The following is a 20,931-nucleotide window of genomic DNA, read 5'->3' as shown; positions in this document are numbered from 1 at the left end:
ATTAAAATATTCAGTCATTTCACAGTATATGTAAGTCAAGTCATTATGCTGTATATCTTAAACTTATGCAGTACTGGGTGTCAATTATATCTCAATAAAACTGGAAAAAATATTCAGCTCCAAAGAGCTATTATATCTATTATAGAGTAGTTGGATTAAGGGCTCAATGTATGACCAATATGCCAATTTTGATGATAATGTTTTAATTCCTTTTTTTGCTTGTGTTACTGAGAACCAATTTTATAATCTCCCATCAAAAATCTGCATTTAGCTATTTCTTCTTATAGTCTTCTCAAATTTTGCTTTGTTTTGACACCATGTTTCTATAACTATAATGATTTAAAATGCTAAATATACATGGTGAGTCAATTTTTATCATTATGAAGTAACATCTTATAGGTTATTAATGCTTTTTAACTTAGAGGTACATTAGCATTGTTCTGTTTAATATTTGCATAATATATGATTTCCTACCTTTTGAATGAATTTTTTCAATTCACATTTTAGTTTTGTATGACATAAACTCCTAATAGTTGTTTGCTTTTTTTAAAAAAAGATTTTATTTTTCCTTTTTCTCCCCAAAGTCCCCTGGTACATAGCTGTATATGTTTTAGTTGTGGGTCCTTCCAGTTGTGGCATGTGGGCTGCCACCTTAGCACGGCCTGATGAGTGGTGCCATGTCCATGCCCAGGATCTGACCTGGCGAAACCCTGGGCCGCCGAAGCAGAGCACACGAACATAACCACTTAGCCACGGGGCTGGCCCCTGAGTTTGCTTTTGTACCCAGCCTCATAATAATTGATTTTTAAACTGGAATATTTAGTCCATTTGTATTTAGCGTAATTACTGAGATACGTCAAGCTACATCTCATCTCATTTAGTGCTTTTTATCTCTTTTCTATTCTGTAAGTTTCTCTACCCTTTGTGGCATTTTTTAAATACCTGATATTATGTTTCATAACTATATTTTTACTGTACTAATTTAATATTTACTATTCTCTTACGTTAGTGGTTATCCTACAGGTTAAAAGTGAAAATTTCATTTATGAAAATCTAAAATTATTTGATTACTGAAGATGATTTGAGATAATGTGACCTCAAAATGCTTGATTTCTAATTTATTCTTCTCCTAACTTATATTCAATTACCTATATGCATTTTATCTATCTATATTGTTTAAACTGAACAAGATATTATTATTGCTTAAAATATTCAACCCTTATTATATTTATTTGCATGTCTTCAACTATGATTTTTTACAATTCCTTCCTGTGTCTCTGGTATTTGATCTGTGACAATTTCCTTGTTCTTTAAAATAGCCCTTTATAATTTCCTTAAAATGATTTTGTTGGTGATTAGTTCTCTCAGTGTTTATTAGTCTCAAAATGTCTTTTGCGTTCAATCTTGGATAATAATTTTGCTGGTCTTAAAATCCCAGGTTGGCATTTCTTCCCCCATAACATTGAAAATATATTTTATGGGTTATTTTATGTCCCCATAAAATAAAAAAATGAATAAAAAATAAAATTTGTATGTGAAGTGCCAGCCCCCAGTATCTCAGACTGTGGCCTTATCGGAAGATAGAGACTTATCTGGGGATAAAGATAATGTTAAAATTAGATCATTAGCGTGGACCATCCAATGTGATTGGTGTTCTTATTAAAAGGGAGAAATCTGGACATAAAAATACGTATAGAGGGAAGGTGATGTGAAGAAATATAGGGAGAAGATAGCCACCTACAACCCAAGGAGAGAGGCCTGGAATGGATCCTTACCTCACAGCCCTCAGAAGGAACCAACTCCCCAACACCTTGATTTTGGACTTCTAGTCTCTAGAACCGTGAGACAATACATTTCCGTTTTTTAAGCCGCCCAATGTTTGGTACTTTTATGGCAGTCCTGACAAACTAATAAATATCCCATTGTTCTCTTTAAGGTTTATGTTTAGAGGTCAGCATCAGCTTAAATACTGTTCTTTAGTAGTAATTTATCTTTATTCTCTGAGTGTTGCTCCCTTTTTATTTTGGTGTTTGGCGTATTCACTATGATGTTATTAGGTGATGAGATTTTTGGGGGGAGTGGACTTAGCATATATTGAGCTTCTTGAGTTTGTGTCTTCCATCATTTCATCTCAACTTTGCTTGTTTCATTTGTGCTCTCCTCTGTTAGAAATTCTCAGTAAATATATATATTAGAAGAACATGGATACTCAAGTGTTTCAGCAACTCTTTTTGAAAAGATTTTCCTTTCTCCATAAAATGGTTTGGCTTCCTTGTAAAAATATCAATTGACCATATACATATGCATCTATTTCTGGGCTTGCTGTTCTGATAATCTAATATATTACCTATTCTTATGGCAATGTCCCACTTCCCTGACCAATGTAGTTTTATAGTGTATCTTGAAAAGAAATAGTGTAAAATCCTTCAGTTTTGTTCTGTCTTAAATATTATTTTGACTATTCTAGATCATTTATCCTTTCTTAAAGATTTTTGAGTTAATTTATCAAAATTATATTTTATTGGACTTACATATTTCTTTTTTCTATTTTTTATTTATGTTTTTTGAAACTCTATTATTCAGTACTCTTATCATTATGAAGTAACTTTCATTATCTTCAGTAATCTTCATTGCCTTGAGGTTTACTTTGCTATTATTAATATAACCATTCCAGTTTCTTATCATTATAGTTTTTCTAGTCATATATTTTTACATATCTGAGTTTTCACATTGAAAGTGTATCTCTTATAAGAACTGTAAACTTTCAACTTATTTTTAAAATTTTTATTAAATATTTATTGCTTGTTTATGTTTAAAATGTAACTATTGATATGTTTCTATTTAAGCCTACAAATTTGCTGTCTCTTTTCTGTTTTTCGTCTCTCTCTTTCTTTCCTTTTATCCTCCAATCCTGCCCGTTTTGTCAACTGATTGCTTTTTGGTATTCTGCTTTATCTTCTCTATTGCCTTTTTAGCTAAGCTCATTTTTATTGTTGTACATGTCACTGAGGCTGGTTTTTTTTTCCCTCTGGTCTTTGTTTTCTCCATGTTTCACTTTGGATAGTTGTATGTACATCCTTTCAACTTCACTGATCCTTTCCTCTCCAGATTATAATACGCCAATTAAATTCATTCAGTGAATTTTGCACTTCAGATATTGGATTTTTTAGTTCTAGACATTCATTTATCTTTTTCATTTCTTCTTTATCAATTTTTATTTCTCTGCTGAGATTCCTCTTCTGTTTATTAATTATGTCCATATTTTCCTTACATCCTTGAACATTTTTATAATAAATTCATATCTTTGTTTGCTAATTCCAGCATTTGAGGCAAATCTGGGCCTGTTTTTATTGACTGACTTTCTCCTGGTTAGGACCATATTTCCCTTACTCTTCGTATGTCTAGTAATTTTTTGAGAAGCTGGATTTAGTTGTCTTCTTTTAAAGAATGTTTTTGATAGTAAGGAGACAAGTAGTTAATTTATTGGCGTATCAGCTTGATCCTGTTGAGGATGGATTGTAGACTTGTTAGGGTGGACCTACAGTAGCCTTTACTCCGGGGATAGCGTAGCTTAGCTCTGGGGTCTCCTCAGTGTGCAGGTTGTCTGGAGAGGTATCTACACACTAACTGGTTGGAAGTTGAACATCTGCTAGAGATTTACAATTTTTGTAAACTTTGTTAAACTTATATATACCTTAGTAATTCTTCTCGAATAATCATCATGTAATATCACCCTGTGTATGTACAGTATTTGGATAAAAACTTAAAAGCATCGCTGTGCAAATTTCTGGGTCTCCTTCTAAGCTCAGCTCCTTTTCTCCATTTACACTGTCCCTTAAGTTCTATCCATGTCAGCATTCCTGAAATCTGATTTCTCTTTCCTCCACCCACCAACACCACTGAGCTCTATTTCCCTGTGCTTTGATTTGCAAATGGTCCCCAGGAATAAACTTGAAATGACTGAGGAGTTCACCTTGTGTTTTCTTTTCTCAGGGATCACCACCCTGTTCTGCCTCTTGTCAAAAATATAAAAGACAATTGATCTATATTTTTGCCTAATTTTATAATTGTTTATGTGAGAGGGTAAGTCCAGAACTCATTTTTTTCATTATGGCCTTTCAGAGTATGTTGTCAATAGGGTTGTTAACCAATAATTCTTTTTCATTTAACTTCATTGCAGGATTATACCTTACTTTCAGAAACAGACTTGGTAATATAGTTTTCAGTGGTCTATAAAATAAAAAGTGCTATATTATTTCCAAATGAAAGTTGAGACAGTGACCAAGTGTGCCATATCTTTCCCTTTTTGCCACAACCTTGAAAGCGTGTGTTGAGATGGAGACTGCATCATTTGGGTCCCTGAGTGATTACTGTGATCAAAGCCCCCTGCTGACTCATGCTGGAAATTGGCATGAACAAGAAACAGTTTTGCTGGGCTAAATCACTCAAATTTGGGGGATTGACTTACTGCAACATAAACTAAATCATCTTTTCTGATATAAGAACTTTAATTCAAGTACCCCATGTGATCATTTCCCAGAAACCAAAGTTTGTTTAATGCTTCTTTGGGAATCAGAAATAATGCTTTACAAAGCAAGTAATTCTAAGAATTCCTTGTAATCACGAAAATAACCGTTAGCTATAACAAATCAATAGCACCATACAGTTGCCTAACAATATCACAATTTATTATGGTCAGATTATAAAAAAAACTCTATTTTATAATAAGATTGCTTCAGTTGTTTATCTTGAGGTTTATTCTTGTTTAGTGTTCAATTCATTGATTTATAACACCAAAAACAGGTTCTTCCTAAATGAAATTCAGAGACAAGACAATAAGGCTGACCATTGTTAAAAGGAAATATGAAACAGTTTTTATGTAAAATCCAAATATCAATAAGCACACTTCAATATTCTTCTTAAAAAGTATGAAAGGTAGTATAAATAAATACAGTAGACGTTACTCTGTAGAGAAGGTAGTAATTTTTTGATATTTTCAAGAATACAATTCTCTAGAATGGTTTCTGTGTAAGTTCTCTTACATTAGAAAAGTAAATACGTGTACTGTTAAGATGGCTTTCAGAATGATGTAGAGGTGATAAATTAATTGTTGAAGTAGTTAGTTTTTGAAAAGGGATAAAAATAATTTTGAAATTTGACAGAGAATTTATGCTTATTGGTATCCATAAGGTTGTATTATTAGTTGAATGCATCTGAAAATTGTAGTACCACGACTAACAAATTGTATTACATATAATTTAGAGGACATGGCATAAAAATATATTAGCAAACTGCACCAACTCATTTTTTATGCTTGTGTTTGGTATGTAACATGGATACATCTAAGATGTTAATTGTTATTTAAAAGCAAATGCATGTTAGAAAGGAAAAAAAAAAATGTATGAAGAATGTATACAAAACTACCCCGGTGGATGTGTCAAAATGTAGCAGAAAACCAGGGCAAGCCGGTGGATAACAAAGTGGGAAAAATTCTGAGTAGTTACTAGGTTTTCTTATGAAAAACGTATTAGAAATAAAAAGTAATAGGCTGAAATGGGAAAAATTTTGTCAGATATTATCAAGAAATGGCTTTTAAAATCCCATGTTCTACCCGTATAACTTCCATAAATTCTATAGCATCATTTTAGACATTATTAATGTCTGCTGAGAAGAAGTTAGGGAAAGAGAGATTACCAGAGGACACTAGGAATTTTTTTTTCTTCTCTCTCTCTTACAAAAGCACTTACCAAAAATGCAGTTATAAGCAATCTCCTCTCATTACTTAAGTATTCATTCATTCACTCACTCTTATATAATAATTCTATCAGACAATATTTATTTACTGCATGTGACATGCAATTTTTTTGTTTCTAGTTTTCCTTTACGCATTGAAAGAGCGTGAATGACCACGAAGTGTAAAAAATTTGGGGAGAATTATATTTCACCCACCAACTTTGTGCCATCCACAAATTTGAAATGCTGATATTTTATGTTTGTATACTATGTAAAAAACAGACTATTTTGCACATGTGTTGTTCATTTTGGCTCCTTAAACAAACAATAGGTGAAGGGCATCTGTTTTCATTTCTCTTATAAAACATGGTCAGTAGAAGTGGGTTAAACAGACGAATTTTACCTGGTCCTCTCAAAATTCAGAGAGGCCAGGCCCAGGAAAAAATACCATACTAGTTTATGAAATGACTGGCTAAGAATCATAAAAGTATTATTATTATTATTTATTATTATTATTATTATTTTTAGGAATCACCAAAGAGACCTAAGAACACAAGTGTAAAAGATTATATTTATACCATTAAGACTAGGTTTGTAATTGTCTAAGTAGAAATTTAGTTTGCCCAATACAAAGGCGATAACAGAATTTGCCCCGGGATATTATAGTACCCCTCCCCATAGCATCATTTCAGGAAATCTTAGAGCATATTTTTTCTTTTAGTTAAACACTGAAGAATTTTTTGTGGGGAGATGCAGTTAAAGGTGGAAGATATCTAGAACTTGTATTTTATAAAGATGGGCATGACAGAGAGGGAGGGAGGAAGAGAAAGAGAAAGAGAGAATGCATGGAAACTTAAAGAAGACAAGAGAGAAAGAGTGAAAAATATGCAGTTAAAAGAAACCCCACTCCAAATTTATAAACTGTTTAACCTGGGTGTGGTGGGTAAGTAATTTATTGATTCATACAATGGGAAAATTTAGGGCTAGATTAATTTTCTCTGTGACTGAATCGAGTTGTTTAGGCAATTATTCAGGAGTATCTCTCTGTCCTTCTCTTTCTCTTTCTGTTCCTTTCTCTCCTTTTCATTGATTGGCTGAATTCTCAGGCAGACATTTGCTATGTGGGAGTATAGCTAGCCTTAAAAGCTACAAGTTTATGTTATGCTCAGTGTCTATTATCTGAAAAGAAGAATGTGCCTCTTTTTCAAAACTTAGAGCAAAAATCAGGAGGGTGTTTGAATCATGTGCTTATGTGTGAATTAATTGCTTTGGTCATAGAGAATAACACCCCTATGAGAACTGGACCAGTTCTAGAGAGAGAGCCCCACAGGCCCGCATGGACTGACTGTGGGGAGCATAATGTCAGTAAAGGAGACTGAGGAGCACTGACTTAACAGAGATGTTTACTCCAACAGTAATTGGGGAATTATAAAATCGAAACCATAGTGACATACATTTTACACACTTAGAGTGGCAAAAATTACGAAGTCTCGTAATGCTGAGTGATTGCAATGATGCAGAGCTAAGGAATTCTTATACTCTGCGGCAGGAATGTTAATCAATACAACCTGTTTGGAAAGCAACTTCCTCTTATCTAGTAAGTTTGACCTACATTCTGGGCTATCCAACTCTCCGCCACCTAAGTATAAGCCCTAGAAAACTCTTGTCTGAGTGTAAAAGAAGACTTGTAAAAAAACATTTATAGCATTGTTGTTACTGATTCTGATATCCCAGAAACAATCTACAACATTATCAGTGGAAAATGGATCACTAGCTTGTGGTATATCCATATGACAGAACATAGCAGTGAAGACGAATAAACCAAAGCTACATGTATAGAAATTAATGTATCTAATACTGTATGAAAAAAAAACTAGTCATTGAAAAATACAAGTAATATAAAGGTGTGTGTATAGACACACACACAGTAGGTACATATATGTATAATTCAAGACACGTGAAACTAAGAAAAATGTTTTTTTTTAAAGATTTTATTTTTCCCTTTTTCTCCCCAAAGCCCCCCCAGTACATAGTTGTATATTTCTCATTGTGGGTTCTTCTAGTTGTGGTATGTGGGACGCTGTCTCAGCGTGGTTTGATGAGCAGTGCCATGTCCGCGCCCAGGATCCGAACCAACGAAACACTGGGCCGCCTGCAGTGGAGCGCGCGAACTTAACCACTCGGCCACGGGGCCAGCCCCAAGAAAAATGTTTTTTAAGGATTCATACAAGAGTAGTAAAATTATAAAACGGGAGTGACAAAAACTCACTTGAGGATAATGTTGACATCTTGAGCTCCCCCGGATGAAGGGAGATGTGATTAAGGAAAGACTACACTGCGGTTTCACCTATGTTGGTGACAACAGCTATTTCTTCAGCTAGGTGGTGGCAGGGAGCCTCCGACAGGGATACGAAGGTGAATGTAGACTCAGAGTTCGTATCGCTACTTTATTTGCTGGAGGAAGAATGGTTACTCATCCAATTCCAAAAAAGAAGACAATTCCTGTGCGGAAAAAGAAACAAGGATTGGTCTCTGGCAGGATCCTATGAGGACTGCAAGTGCTGAAGGCTCAATATCTCTTCTTCTGAGAGGAGCCTCCCTTGCTGGCCCTTGGTGACCCAGCTCTCCTTCTGACTCTTCTCCTCTCCCCGAGGATGCTTAGCATACTCTTCCTCGTGTGAGTTTTTAGTGCCACCCATAATGTAACTAAAGCAAAGTACAGTGCTTATTTCTATTTGTATTTCATGAAAGCAGCTTATTTTGTTTTGTTTCAAACTTGGTTTTGTTTTTTTTGAGCCCATGATAATTCTAAATTAGGAATTTCAGAACACTGAATTTAGTTAACTGTATTGAAGCTTGGTTTTGTTTTTCTCATGGGAATTTCCGATCTTTTAATAATACTTTTGTTCCAGATCTTGAAAATATTGACAGACATATAAAATTAGAGTTATATGGGAAGAAAGGATCCATCATGATATGCTCGAGGAAAACACACCGGAGATAATCAGACATATTCATTTTGATCTTTGCCTTGTTTTCTTTAAATTAGGACTAAACAGTGCCAAGAAACCCCATGGAAATATATTTTTTGAGCGCTTTAGAGACTTTTATTGAAGAGAATTTTCCAACTCATGTGTTTGACTAATTTAATGTAGAAAATGCAAAGACAGTAAAGAAATTATTAAAGCCTTTCTACTTGTCAGCAAAACATGCCTTTGGCTACTAAATATGACTGTAAGAATTGTGAACGTTCCAGAAAGGCAATGGAGCGATCTCTGGGGGGAACAAGAAACTGGTTGTTGTTTTTGTTTGTTTGCTTTTAAAGAATATATACAGAATATATATAAAGAATGTATAAGAATATATACAGAATGTATATAAAAGAACCAGAGAAAATATTTGGCTGTATGTTAGATACTTTATTCCTTTTATGGAATGTATTATTTTGCTTACATGTTTTCTCTCTCTTTCCTGCCAATTCTCTTCACTTGTTCTATTCCTGACTGCCCTTTGATTTTGAAGTTGCTGACATGAGCTTCCTCAGAGATATTCCTAAGGAAGCATTTAGTCTTCCTACATCACTTAGCAAGTCGGTGTTTAAGATGACTAATAAAATATAGAACTGCCTGGATAATTCCACCTCCCATGATCTATTTGCTCGGGAATCAGAGCTTCCTACCAAGAATCGTTCAGGCATTTTGCCCTCCTGCAACTCTGGAAGCATCACTGGGTGAGATGAAATTGAACTGGACATTACTGCCCCTCTGAACAACTGGATCCTGACTTGACTCAACCCAGAGAATATGTGATACTCGGAACATGAAAAACAGAAAAAGACACCCCGAAGCATGTTAGGATATAGTAAATTCAGTTTCATATAGCCTAATATATTAACTTTAAATATAAACATTCACAACAAAGCAATATATGTCCAATTACATATATTTATTATTTTCCATTTACAGAAAAGAAAAGCAGTGTATGGAGCACAATATACTCAAAATTATTTTCTGATTTAAAATGTTTATTTACTATCAATGCATTGCTAATTGCTTGCAATTTTGCCTCCTGTAATTATACTAATATGTTGAATAAAGTGTAATCTGCAGTATTAATTTATAAATCTATTTTTTCAATTGGATGATTCTACATGCATTTATTTATGGCATAGATGCGTCTCTTCTATTCTGGGTGCATAAATATTTTCTTATTTGCTGTTCTTTATTTAAATTTAATGAATTAAGATTGCAACTCATGTTGCCATACCAACTCTACTAATATTTCTCATAGTTTATGTGACACACAATATAGCAATTTTATGTTAATAAAGTATCTCCCATATAATGACATTAAGTATTACGCCAAGAAAAGTCTTACTGGTATGTGTACATATAATGTGTATGTATGTGCTTGTATATAATACATTTATATGTGTTTATACATATATACAGTAATTGAATGCACTTTGATGTCATTAAATCAGTGATACATTTTGTGGATCAATTCACCCAATAATTAAGTATATTTGAAGGAAGAAACATAGTATACATTTTAAGGTTTTATGTGTATAATATCTATAATATCTTTCAGGTGGTTCAGACTTAATGTATGCTTGGGTGTCTTGAAAATAGATTGAAACACAGAGGCCTCAAAACTCAGAAGTTACATTTATCCACACATTGGCTTTTTGAACATCATCCAGTTGGGTTACTATGGTTCAAAGATTAAAAGCACAATATTGGAAGGATAGACCAGGATTAGAAGAAAACACACTCAACTGAATACAGGCTGCCGAAATATATTTGAAGATCAAATGCAATGACTGTGACCAAGAACAATATGTCTGCCATGGTTTCTCTAATACTGTCATTAAATTCCATAAGGATAGTTCTTTGCTTAAAAAAAAAATTTACAAGACAATAGATTTTAAAATACAATTCACACTGTTTTGAACTTGACATCCACAAGATTAACACCAGTTTTATCTTATTTAGCATTGTCCCAGTTGAAGCTTTTCAAATTTTATGTGTGGACCTGAAAACATGTAGGTAGTTTCAGAATATAAGAAAATTATACATCTTATTTTCAGAGCAATTATCTCTCACGTTATCAGAGTTTGGAATTAATTTTCCTTTTGTCAAGACCACTTTAGAAACTATGGAGATGGGAAGGTGTAAGTTACTAAAGCCCATGGGGTAGAATTGGGAGGAGGGCTGAGATGGGGTTGAGGACAAAGGAAAGGGACAGAAAGCTAAAGTCTAGTGCTCATTCACCCACCTAACATTCTTCTGCTAAGTGCCCACTAGAAACCAGACACAATTTTAAAGTTGGAGGATATTTTGGAATACAAAGATGATCTCATGTTTTGAATTTCAGAGGGTCGTATATTTAACAAATGATAGCAGTACATTTTCTTAGTCCGTTCGAGCTGCTATAACAAAATGACATAGACTGGTTGGCCTCAACAACAGAAATTTATTTCTCGTGGTTCTGGAGGCTGGATGTCCAAGATCAAGGAGCCAAATGACCAGTGTCTGCTGAGAGGCTGCTTCCTGGCTTGCAGACAGTTAGCATTTTATTGTTTATTCACTTGGCAGATTGCAGAGAGAAAGAAAGCAAGCTTACTTGTGTCTTTTTATAAGGGCACTAATCTCATTTATGAGGGCTCCACCCTTATGATATAATTACCTCCCAAATGCCTAATATCATCACATTGGGGGTTAGAATCTCAACATATGAATTTCAGGCACACAGAAACATTCAATCTATAGCATATGTAAAGATAAAAAAAGAAGTATGCAAAAGTGTCATATGCCTAGATCCCTGGCTGGGCTGGATTGTGCCTGATGAGAGTTTCTGATGTTGATAGCAAAGGAGAGATGTTCAAAATCTTAACAAGAGGGGAAGATATAGATCCACATAACAAAAGAGACAAATTGATGTTCTGGAAATAACAATTCCTCAACCTCTGACCAGTTTAATCTTCTTGTTGAAGCCCTCTTAACTCTCAAATTAATTATGTTTTCCAAATATGTGAGTAGATTAATGTACAAAATCGTCCAACAGATTGGAAATAGATTTCCAATTTCATGATGTAATTACATTCGTTTAATACTATATTTTAACTAAATCAAGAAAATTATTGGTTAGAAGATACATTGGGGAGTACTAAAAAGAACAAATGTAGCTATTTGCAAGATTGATTGTAATACGGCTTCACAATCAGTGATAGTAGAGGGGGAACAAATTTCAATATTAGAATCTATGAAATGTAGAGTGAGTAAAGCTTCACAACTGAATAATGCTTTATAAGTATCTTGTGATGAGGAAACGGTGGGTCCTAGTGTCTGTGTGCAGAGAGAAAACATGAGAGCCATTCAGTCCACAAGTATTTATTGAGCACCCAGCCTGTGCCAGGTATAATGCCAAGTCTTCGGGTTGCAACCAAGAACAAACCAGGCATTGTCTCTACTTGTGTATATGCAAAGTTTTTAACTGGCTAAACCCACAAACCTTATTAGGACTATGCCAGGCATTTAGAGACTAGATCTATGCCCAACCATCCTAGCCCAGCAATACTCTATCAAATTAGACAGCCTCTTGAAAAGGATAACAATTAAAAATATGATCCAGGTGTAAAACACTGCAGAGATTCACAAAATAATATATATATTTCTCTTCTTTTTCTAATAAAAAATACATGTTAATGGTTTCCTGTCTACCAGTTTCATTTTCAAACCTTTCCTCTGATCATAGGAGCTGATGCTGTGGAAGCTCAGTGTAAAAGATTTGAAGTGAGAGCGAGTGAAGATGGCAGGGTGCTGTTTTCTGCAGATGAAGATGAGATTACCATTGGGGCTGAAAAGCTGAAAGTTACAGGTACTGTAGATTGACATCTTGGCACATTGTTTACTCCTTGAAAGAATATGCAACTGAACAAGAAGCTACTTTATAAGATGTATGATTCCATGGCTAAAATTGAGTCTTGCATAATATCACGATATTGCATCATTTGAGTTTTGAATAGTCTTCAAATATGAAGGTACTGGTTGTGGTTGCAGAAGAGAATGTAAATATTAGCCTTAGTGATATAAAAGTAAAGCTGTGTGTCTCCGGTGGGGATAGATGGAGGGAAGTGGGTATGAATGGTGGAAGAAAAAGTAGAATGCAGACACTAAGGCTGACTAGAGGTGGTAGACAAAGAACATTTAGAGAGGTTATTTAAAAGTAAAAGATATGCAAAAGAAGAACTGAAATGTAATTATCAACTTTAAAATGAAGTAGAGGGGAAAGGTTATAATCACAAATAAACTAAATTCTCGCTCTTTAAGGGATATAATTACCCTCAAAACTATGTAAATCAAGAAATAGTGCTAATCACACATTATTTAGAAGTTATTAAAGTCATTATTTTAATATAAAGGGCATTAAAGTCAACTACCAGCTGAAATTAAAAAGCGAAAACAGAAACAAAATAGTTAAAAGCAGCCTGGGAGTGGGACTAATTGATGAAGACTATTTTAAGCACAATCTTTTTTGAATTACTTGATTTGCAACCATGATACATATTATGTTGACAAATATTTTAAAAGTACCCAAGGAGGCCTATATTTAAGCAAAAAACAAAAAGGAAAAAATGAAATACGTTTGACTTAGTGTTTCCCAAACGCTTGAGTTTGGGAATACCTCATGGGATATTGATCATATCTATTGAGGTCAAACTGAGGCCTCTGGGCAATGTGAGAGCAGTCAGCACGGTAATTAAAGAAAACAGGCTCTGCTTTCAGGCTGTTTAGGTTGAATCCTGCCTCTGCTCTTTGATATTTTAAATAAACTCTCTGTGCCTCCAATTTTCCTTCATCTAAACGATTGAGATGATGATGACTTTAGTGCTTAAATTACACTAGTGCGCGTGTGTGCCTATGTGTGCATGTGTGTGTTCAGAATGTCCTTGACACATAATGAAGACATTGTAAAGGTTAACTCTTCATTTTTCTTAACAAAGAGAATACTAATATTGTTAATGGCCCAGATATGAGAGCCTGTGTGGATTTCAAGAAAGGTGTACTATTAAATGGCAATGGAATTCAACAAAGATTGTTGAATGGGGATCTTCACTGGGCATCCGTGGGCTCGGCCACAACCCACTACCACCATCCCTACTGTCGTCCATGACCTCATTTCTCTCATGAGAGTATCCTGTTGAGAAGCTGGAGCTTGCACCATCGAGTTGGTGTTTGGAGTGGTCCTCACGACTGCCCATTTGACTCATTTCTTTTTCTCTCTTAAGACTCCTGGAAAAAGTCAGGAAAGGAGGCATGCATGTGGGGCAAAAATTGACTTTCTTGAGTTGGGGGACAGGGCAATAAAAGCTTGAGGGTTTTTTGTTGGCACAAAGCACAGACAAATCGGAAAGGACATTGACTTTAGGGCCCTTGGCACTAGTATTTTAGTTGCTGGTTGGTGGGCAAGTGAGGAACTCAGACAGAAATGCACTCGGGGATTAAGCAGATACAATTTCAATATTTAACAGTCTTTGAACCTTGGTGTTGCCTATTGGCTTTCAGCTTTGATATCAACATAAACCTGAGATAGCTTTTAGGATATTACATGCTTATCCAAAAATTGCTTCATCCATATTCACATGTTCCCATTGTGTGCTTTGCACTCATAAGTGAAGGGAAGTTCTAGAGCTCTTGACAGTTTTTATGATCTCATGGAATTTTAACTTTCTCTGATGTTTTTATTACCTTGACTTATCTCATAGCAGTTGTAGTGAAGTGCTGTCTTCACAAAACTAGACTCATTAACTAGATTTTTAAAATTTTTTGTTGAGGTCAGTGGATAATCACCTTTATTTTCCTCTTTTTCTTGGTAGCCTGGCTGCCATCCTTGAACTGTTAATTGGACTATTTAATCAGGGGAGAAAGTGCTCCCTGAAAAATCTAAGTTTTTCTGCATTTCAATTAACCGCCTTCAAGCAGTCACCTATGCTAACTTAACCACTCTTTCTCCTTCTCTCCAGCTCTGTGCATGAGTGAATGTGTGTGTGTGGTGCTGCGTGGTATGTGTGAATACATAGATAAATATGTATGTCTCACTCTGGCTTTCTTTTTCTATTTCTCTATCTGTCTCAAATATATACGCATAGCTTTGTGTTTATTCTTCACAATACTCTTGATTGATCTATATTTTCCAATTACCTCAGACAATTAATCCGTTTTACAATAGGGATGTATACCATATTATATAAAAGATCTGAAATAATAAAATAATATAATTTTGAGGTCATAATTGCAGAATCCAGGCAGATTTCTATAAAGGGTTGAAGCACGACATTTAGGATGAAAGAAACACCAAAGAACTATGAAAATGTATGTAGCGAACAGCAGTGAATTTTACCTGACGTGGATATACAAGAGACTCCACATTGTTAATAAATAAATGCTAAGCTGGGAAATATTTTAATTTGATTAGAATTTCCCCCAGTGCCCAGTCACATTTCTGTTTCTCACAGAAGAGCTTATATACCCACAGACACGCACAGAGACAAACACACATCCATACACACACACTCTCAAATTCCTGCTAGGTCCTTCCTCCTTCACCAGAATACACATATTAACTTTATAGCAGCTTTATTCCTTCTTGTGGTATTTCTAAAATAAAGGAAAATAAAGATATCAAAGGCAAATATAATTTAAAACTTCACATGCTTGGAGGAGAAAATTTTGCATAGTGTAGCGTCCAATTTAAGGGCCCTGGGATTGATTAGGAACCTCACATATACTTTAAAGCAGGGCCTGAATCATTTGACAATAATGCTGCAAAAAAGACACTGACTCAGGGCGCTGCATAGAAATTAGGGAGCTGTGCTGACAAGACTTCAAAGTTACATGTGACAAGAGATCTGTGTGAGGTTTATTCTAGAATTTTAAATTTGGGGCACCAAATTTTCTATTTAAGCAATATCTATAGGAATTAAAATGGATCCTTTCTGGCTTTATACTTTATGAACAATGGTATTTTGTGCATGGACTTCCCTTGCAGGGTGACAGAAGTGGATAAATTTATTTAGACAATGAGTGTGTCTATACCCCTGAGGCAAAATCGTTTATGACTAAAATTATTCATAGATCTAATGTGGCTCAGGATATTTGCATTTACCCTACTTAGAAAGTAGCAGGAATTTACCTAAAACATTTAAATAATCCTAGGGTGCAGGAAGATAGAAATAAAATAGCAAATGGTTACCTGAACACCACCGCCCCTCATTGTCCCATCGCCATGATAAGCAATCATATGCTTAAAATTTGTTATTTTTTACTCTTGATATTACTTGACTTGGTCACTATTGTTTTGCTTAAATCTTAATTTGGATATGCTTATGTGAACTTAACATGCCCTCTCTACATCAACGAATATATAAGAGTTTTACACTTTCGCTCACATACGCATATTTGAAAACTTTATTTTTATTTTGTATTCCCTAATATTGGTCAAAGATATTAAGATATTAGTGAATGCAATTATCTTTTGAAACCAGGTAAACAAATAAAAAATATAAACCTTTACACTCAGAAGACTCAAATTTGCTGCCTTCAGACAGCATCAATCAACTGCAATTTGTACTTTCATTTGTATTCCAAGTAGTATTAACTTAGAAAACAGCATGGAGTATAAGTATTTGACTTTATAAAGTGAAAGACTTTAGCCCTGTAGAATACCTTCATGATAAATTAAAAGCTATTAGTTGGACTTAGAACTCTCTGCTTTGCCTTTGAAAGAACAGGAGAAAAAAGCTAAATGTATGAGAAGGAAGGATATCTCTCTTTTCCAGGCAGTAGAAATTAAAACTGGTAATCTACAAGAATCGTGAATCCCAACCCTGCTTCTACTCTGTGCCCTACTGTTTGCTTGAAAGCAAAGAGTCTCACTCCTTTGTCTCTCTTCTAATTAAATGATTGGAAAGATAGACAAGTTTCAGTGCTTGTTTGACAAGAGAAGAAAGGATTTTCCGAAGAGCTGTCTTTTAAATTAAACACCATGCTTCTGCATTGAAATCAATATTTTCTGGTTTGTTTTTATTAGTTTGTCTTCTACATCCTTGTTCTTGTCTGTTAAATTGGCACACTGTGATGGGGTCAGCTTTGGAATGAACCTTTCCATTAGGTAGGACCATTGTTCCTCCCAGCTGTCCAAATGCCAAGAACGTGGTAACGCTCCGCCAACAGGACGGAGCTCTTTGGTCTGAATTAATGTGATTAGGTCAGGTGCTGAGGAAAGTGATGTGTGATCTCTTAATTTTCTCTGGTGTGGCATTTTAAGTCGGTAGACTTGGGGAAATCACTCACTTCCGTTTTCTAGTTGCTTTTTAGATTTGCTGAGGATAAAGATTTTAGAGACAATAAAAGCTAGTACCACTTTACCTTCCTCCCACATCTCCAGGTTAAACCGATTGCAGGTTTTTAAGTGTGTAAATAATTAATGTGCCATCTTCAAAAATTAAGCTGTTTCCTCTGAGTACTTTACTGACCCCTTGGCTTATTTTATTTTTCATAACTCTCATTGAAATGTTTCCTACTTTTGTTAAAGCAAAACTTCCTGAAAATATAATTATATAACAGAAATGTGAAGAAAGTTGTAAAAGAGGACAACTCCTTTAAAACAGATGGGGTGGGATGTTTGGATCAACATCTTCTCTGTGTATTGGTTTTAAAATTTGCCATTGATGTTTACATTTTTTCTATAGCTATGGGCCTCAGACGCACATAATATCTCAGAGATAATTTATCTTTCCATTGTGTAAATGAACAATTTGATTGCTTATATATCATGATGAAGTTTAAAAAATACATTCCTTATAGAATGTGGTGTACTAGAATTGTTTGCAGTTTCTTTGTTTCTTTGCTACTGGCAGGAGCCGGTATTTGCTCCTAGACGCTGTCCATATTCCTTCTCATGCTTGCCAGGAGCCCTGCCTCCAGGAACACTGGATTCAGTCCCTCTCATGATTTAAATCTCTCCAATTTCCCCTTTTGTTGCATCTCTCTTATTTTCTTTTCCGCCAACAGCTGGGAAAATGTTATCAGCTTTTAATAGCCGATATGACAACATTGCCTTATTACATTATCCAGACACCTGGATAATCCAGGATAATCTCCTTATTTTAAGGTCAGTTGATTAGTAACCCTAATTACGTCTGTAAAATCCTTTTTGTCACATAACACGTTTACAGTCTCCAGGACTTAGGGCATTAACATCTTTGGGTTGTCATTATTCTGCCTGCCATATGATGCAAATAATGGACTCTCTCTAAGCCTTTTCTTTTCCTTCTTTAAATGAGCATTATAAGAATTATCAACCACTTAGAATTTTGTTGCCAATAAAAGTATATAAGAAAATCACTTAGGACCAACCTTGGCACAAATTTGGTGTTGATAAATACCATTTGCACTATATAAAGTCCACTACTGTTCGTCTTATTTGTTTGATATTTTTCACATAAATACTTGTAAAGGAAAATGAAAGATGTCAGACAATGGATGAAGGAAGAAAACAAGAATTGAAAATAGATGAAATGGGAGTTGTATGTTCAATATTAAAAATGGAAAATTGTACACTTTAGTAGAAATTTAGAGATATTTCATATAGGTTCCTTAGGGCTTACAAATCTGCAACCCTCTAGGCCATGTTGTTGCCCTTCTGCGTAAGTTTGAGGCTGTCACATACCATCATGTCTGTATTCCAGCATGGAAAGAGAAAGCAGGGGGAAAAGACTTCTGTTACATTATTACAATCTGGAAATAGCACTCATCTCTTATATATACTGTTGGTCAAACTTTAATCTGATTATTTGTAATGGCAAGGATAGCAGAGAAATGATAGCTCTAACTGGTGGCTATGTTTTGTATTAAAACTTGGGGTGGGGACTTTTATTAATGGCTTAAGTGAGAAAATGAACCATTTCTACCACAGGAAGTGATTTAATAATGTGGAATTCTAGTATGTAACTTCAAGGGGAAGGAAAGAAAAAATGCCTAGTGTTAATATACCACCCATTAGACAACATCCTCCTGCAAAATTACCCTTAAGTTTGCACTCTTCTACTATCCCTAGCAATCTCCCTGATCCCATTATATTTATTGCAGAAGACTCCTGTGCATTTGATTCCGACATACCTATTTTCTAAAAGGTATTGCTGTCATGTCATTCAGGAGTTCCAGACCATGTCTTCACTCCCTTTTGTCATCTTACTCAAACTCCAGTATCAAGATACTTAAAAACTTTAAGCGTTTCTTTCCAACATACACACTCTAGTTTGATCAGTCAACTCACTCAATTTCCCATCTCTTTGCACCTTGGCATGCTTGAAGTCAAGGACTGAGTTCCAGAGAGTTAAAGTTGAAGTGGAAAATTTTGCTTTCAGGCAACTCAGATGTTGAGAGCCAAATGAAAAGAGTCAAGTCAAAATCAATAGAGGAATTCTGATGTTGAATTACTGGGGGAATTTGCAAACAAACATCAAGTCTGGAAGATTAACGGCTGAGGCTAATTTGGAGATTGAGACAATATTTTAGAGCAAGATGGAGACAAAATTTGTGAGAAACCAAGTTAGAAACAAACAATCCTGCTGCCTTGTGTTAGGGGTAGAAAATAACCTTGAGCATTTGCATCTCCATTTCTGGTTCAAAGGCCTGTAGTTATAGGTGTAGAAGGATAACCCAAGATGATGCCAAGATTGACGGCAGATAGACCATCTTTCCTTCCCTCTTTCGTTCCTCCGTCCCTCTGTCCCTCCCTTCTTCCTTCCTTCTTTCCTACCTTCCTTCCTGGAAAGCAGGCAGCCAAGGGCAAAAACAGGCCAGTGGAAGCAGGAGCTAATATGTGAAGGGTGCAAAGACAGGTCAGTGGCATTTAGGGGTTGCGCAAGGATGGTGTCACTTCAGCTTGAGAAGGAAGCACGGCAGGGACAAGGGCGCGAGTGAAGAAAGCATCAGTAAGATGTGAAGGTCTGTCAGGTTCATCAATTTAGCTATGGGGGGGGTGAGCAAATAATTAAATATGTTGAAAATAAGAGGAGATAGGGTTCTCACATATGGAGAAGGGTAGTACAGATATGGAGAAGAATAAAACTAAAATGAACTCTGTCGAATTGGAAGTTCTGATGTGAACTCGTGGTTTTCAGCACATAAAAGTAGATAAAGACATATACATGGACATGGGAGTGAATATGTGCTTGTTACATGTATAGATATCCATTTCCTAGGCTGTCTACAGGGGTGGCTGGAGAGCGGCAACTACAGTAACACTGAGCACTAGTTCTCAGATCTTGTTTGAAAATGCCTTTCTCCAATAAAAAAAAATTAAGGACTTCTGGACAAAATACCTGATACTAAAGCTAGACCAGGAAAATTTAAGTAAGATGTGCCTTTCTTGTGCCAGAAAACAAGGAAATGTTCAATTAAGGATGGGAACATGTCAAAATGACACAAGAGCCATTTCTAAGAGGCTCTCACAGGTACTTTGAGCATCAATACGTATAAAGATAATGATAAATTTGACTAATTGAATAAATTGGGAATTCTATGAATGCATATTGATATAAATAAATAAATAAGGAGAAGACAAATGTCTTTCTTACAGTGGAATGCTAACTAAAAATATAGAAGTAATTAAGGGATTAGAAAAGTGCCATTTGACAATCATCAGAGTAATCATTATTTCAGACAAAAATTTCAGTGGATAGTAAAACGGTGAGAGAAAATGAGATGACGCTTGAATTTTAGATAAGCTCAAAGCATATTTTTTCAAAACATTAATTTTAAACGTAGAACAAGTAACTTCACAAGAGTAAACTCTGGCTGTCACCATCTTACTCAGCTAGTGAAAAGAAACACCATGAGTCAGGGGACACGTGGACATTGTGCAATACCAGATAGGCTGTAACAAGAAGAAAGATCACTTCTATATGATTTCAAACAAAAATGCATAATCTGAGTTTAGTCATGAGGAGACGTAGCACAAACCCAAATTGAGAGACATTCTACATAATATTATGGTCATGATGAAATCAGGGGAAAACTGAGGAAATCTTAAAGGAAAATGGAGATATTTGCCAGCAGTATACCACACGAATCTAGACTGCATCCTTTGTCTACAGGGTACATTACTGGGAAAAATGATGTTCTAGTTATC

The 20,931-nt window shown here is 35.2% G+C and overlaps 1 protein-coding gene across 1 annotated transcript in view; it reads left to right on the top strand.

The window, feature by feature from the left end:
• SGCZ (sarcoglycan zeta) overlaps positions 1-20,931 on the top strand; it is a 430,925-nt gene that overhangs the window by 372,759 nt on the left and 37,235 nt on the right. The window contains exon 4 of the mRNA XM_046648788.1: positions 12,490-12,612. Within this exon, the coding sequence (XP_046504744.1) occupies positions 12,490-12,612 (123 nt within the window). The remainder of the gene's footprint in view (positions 1-12,489; positions 12,613-20,931) is intronic.

Source organism: Equus quagga, chromosome 22 (genome assembly GCF_021613505.1).
Source record: "Equus quagga isolate Etosha38 chromosome 22, UCLA_HA_Equagga_1.0, whole genome shotgun sequence".
Lineage (NCBI taxonomy): Eukaryota > Metazoa > Chordata > Mammalia > Perissodactyla > Equidae > Equus > Equus quagga.
This window is presented reverse-complemented; position numbering and strand designations above follow the sequence as displayed.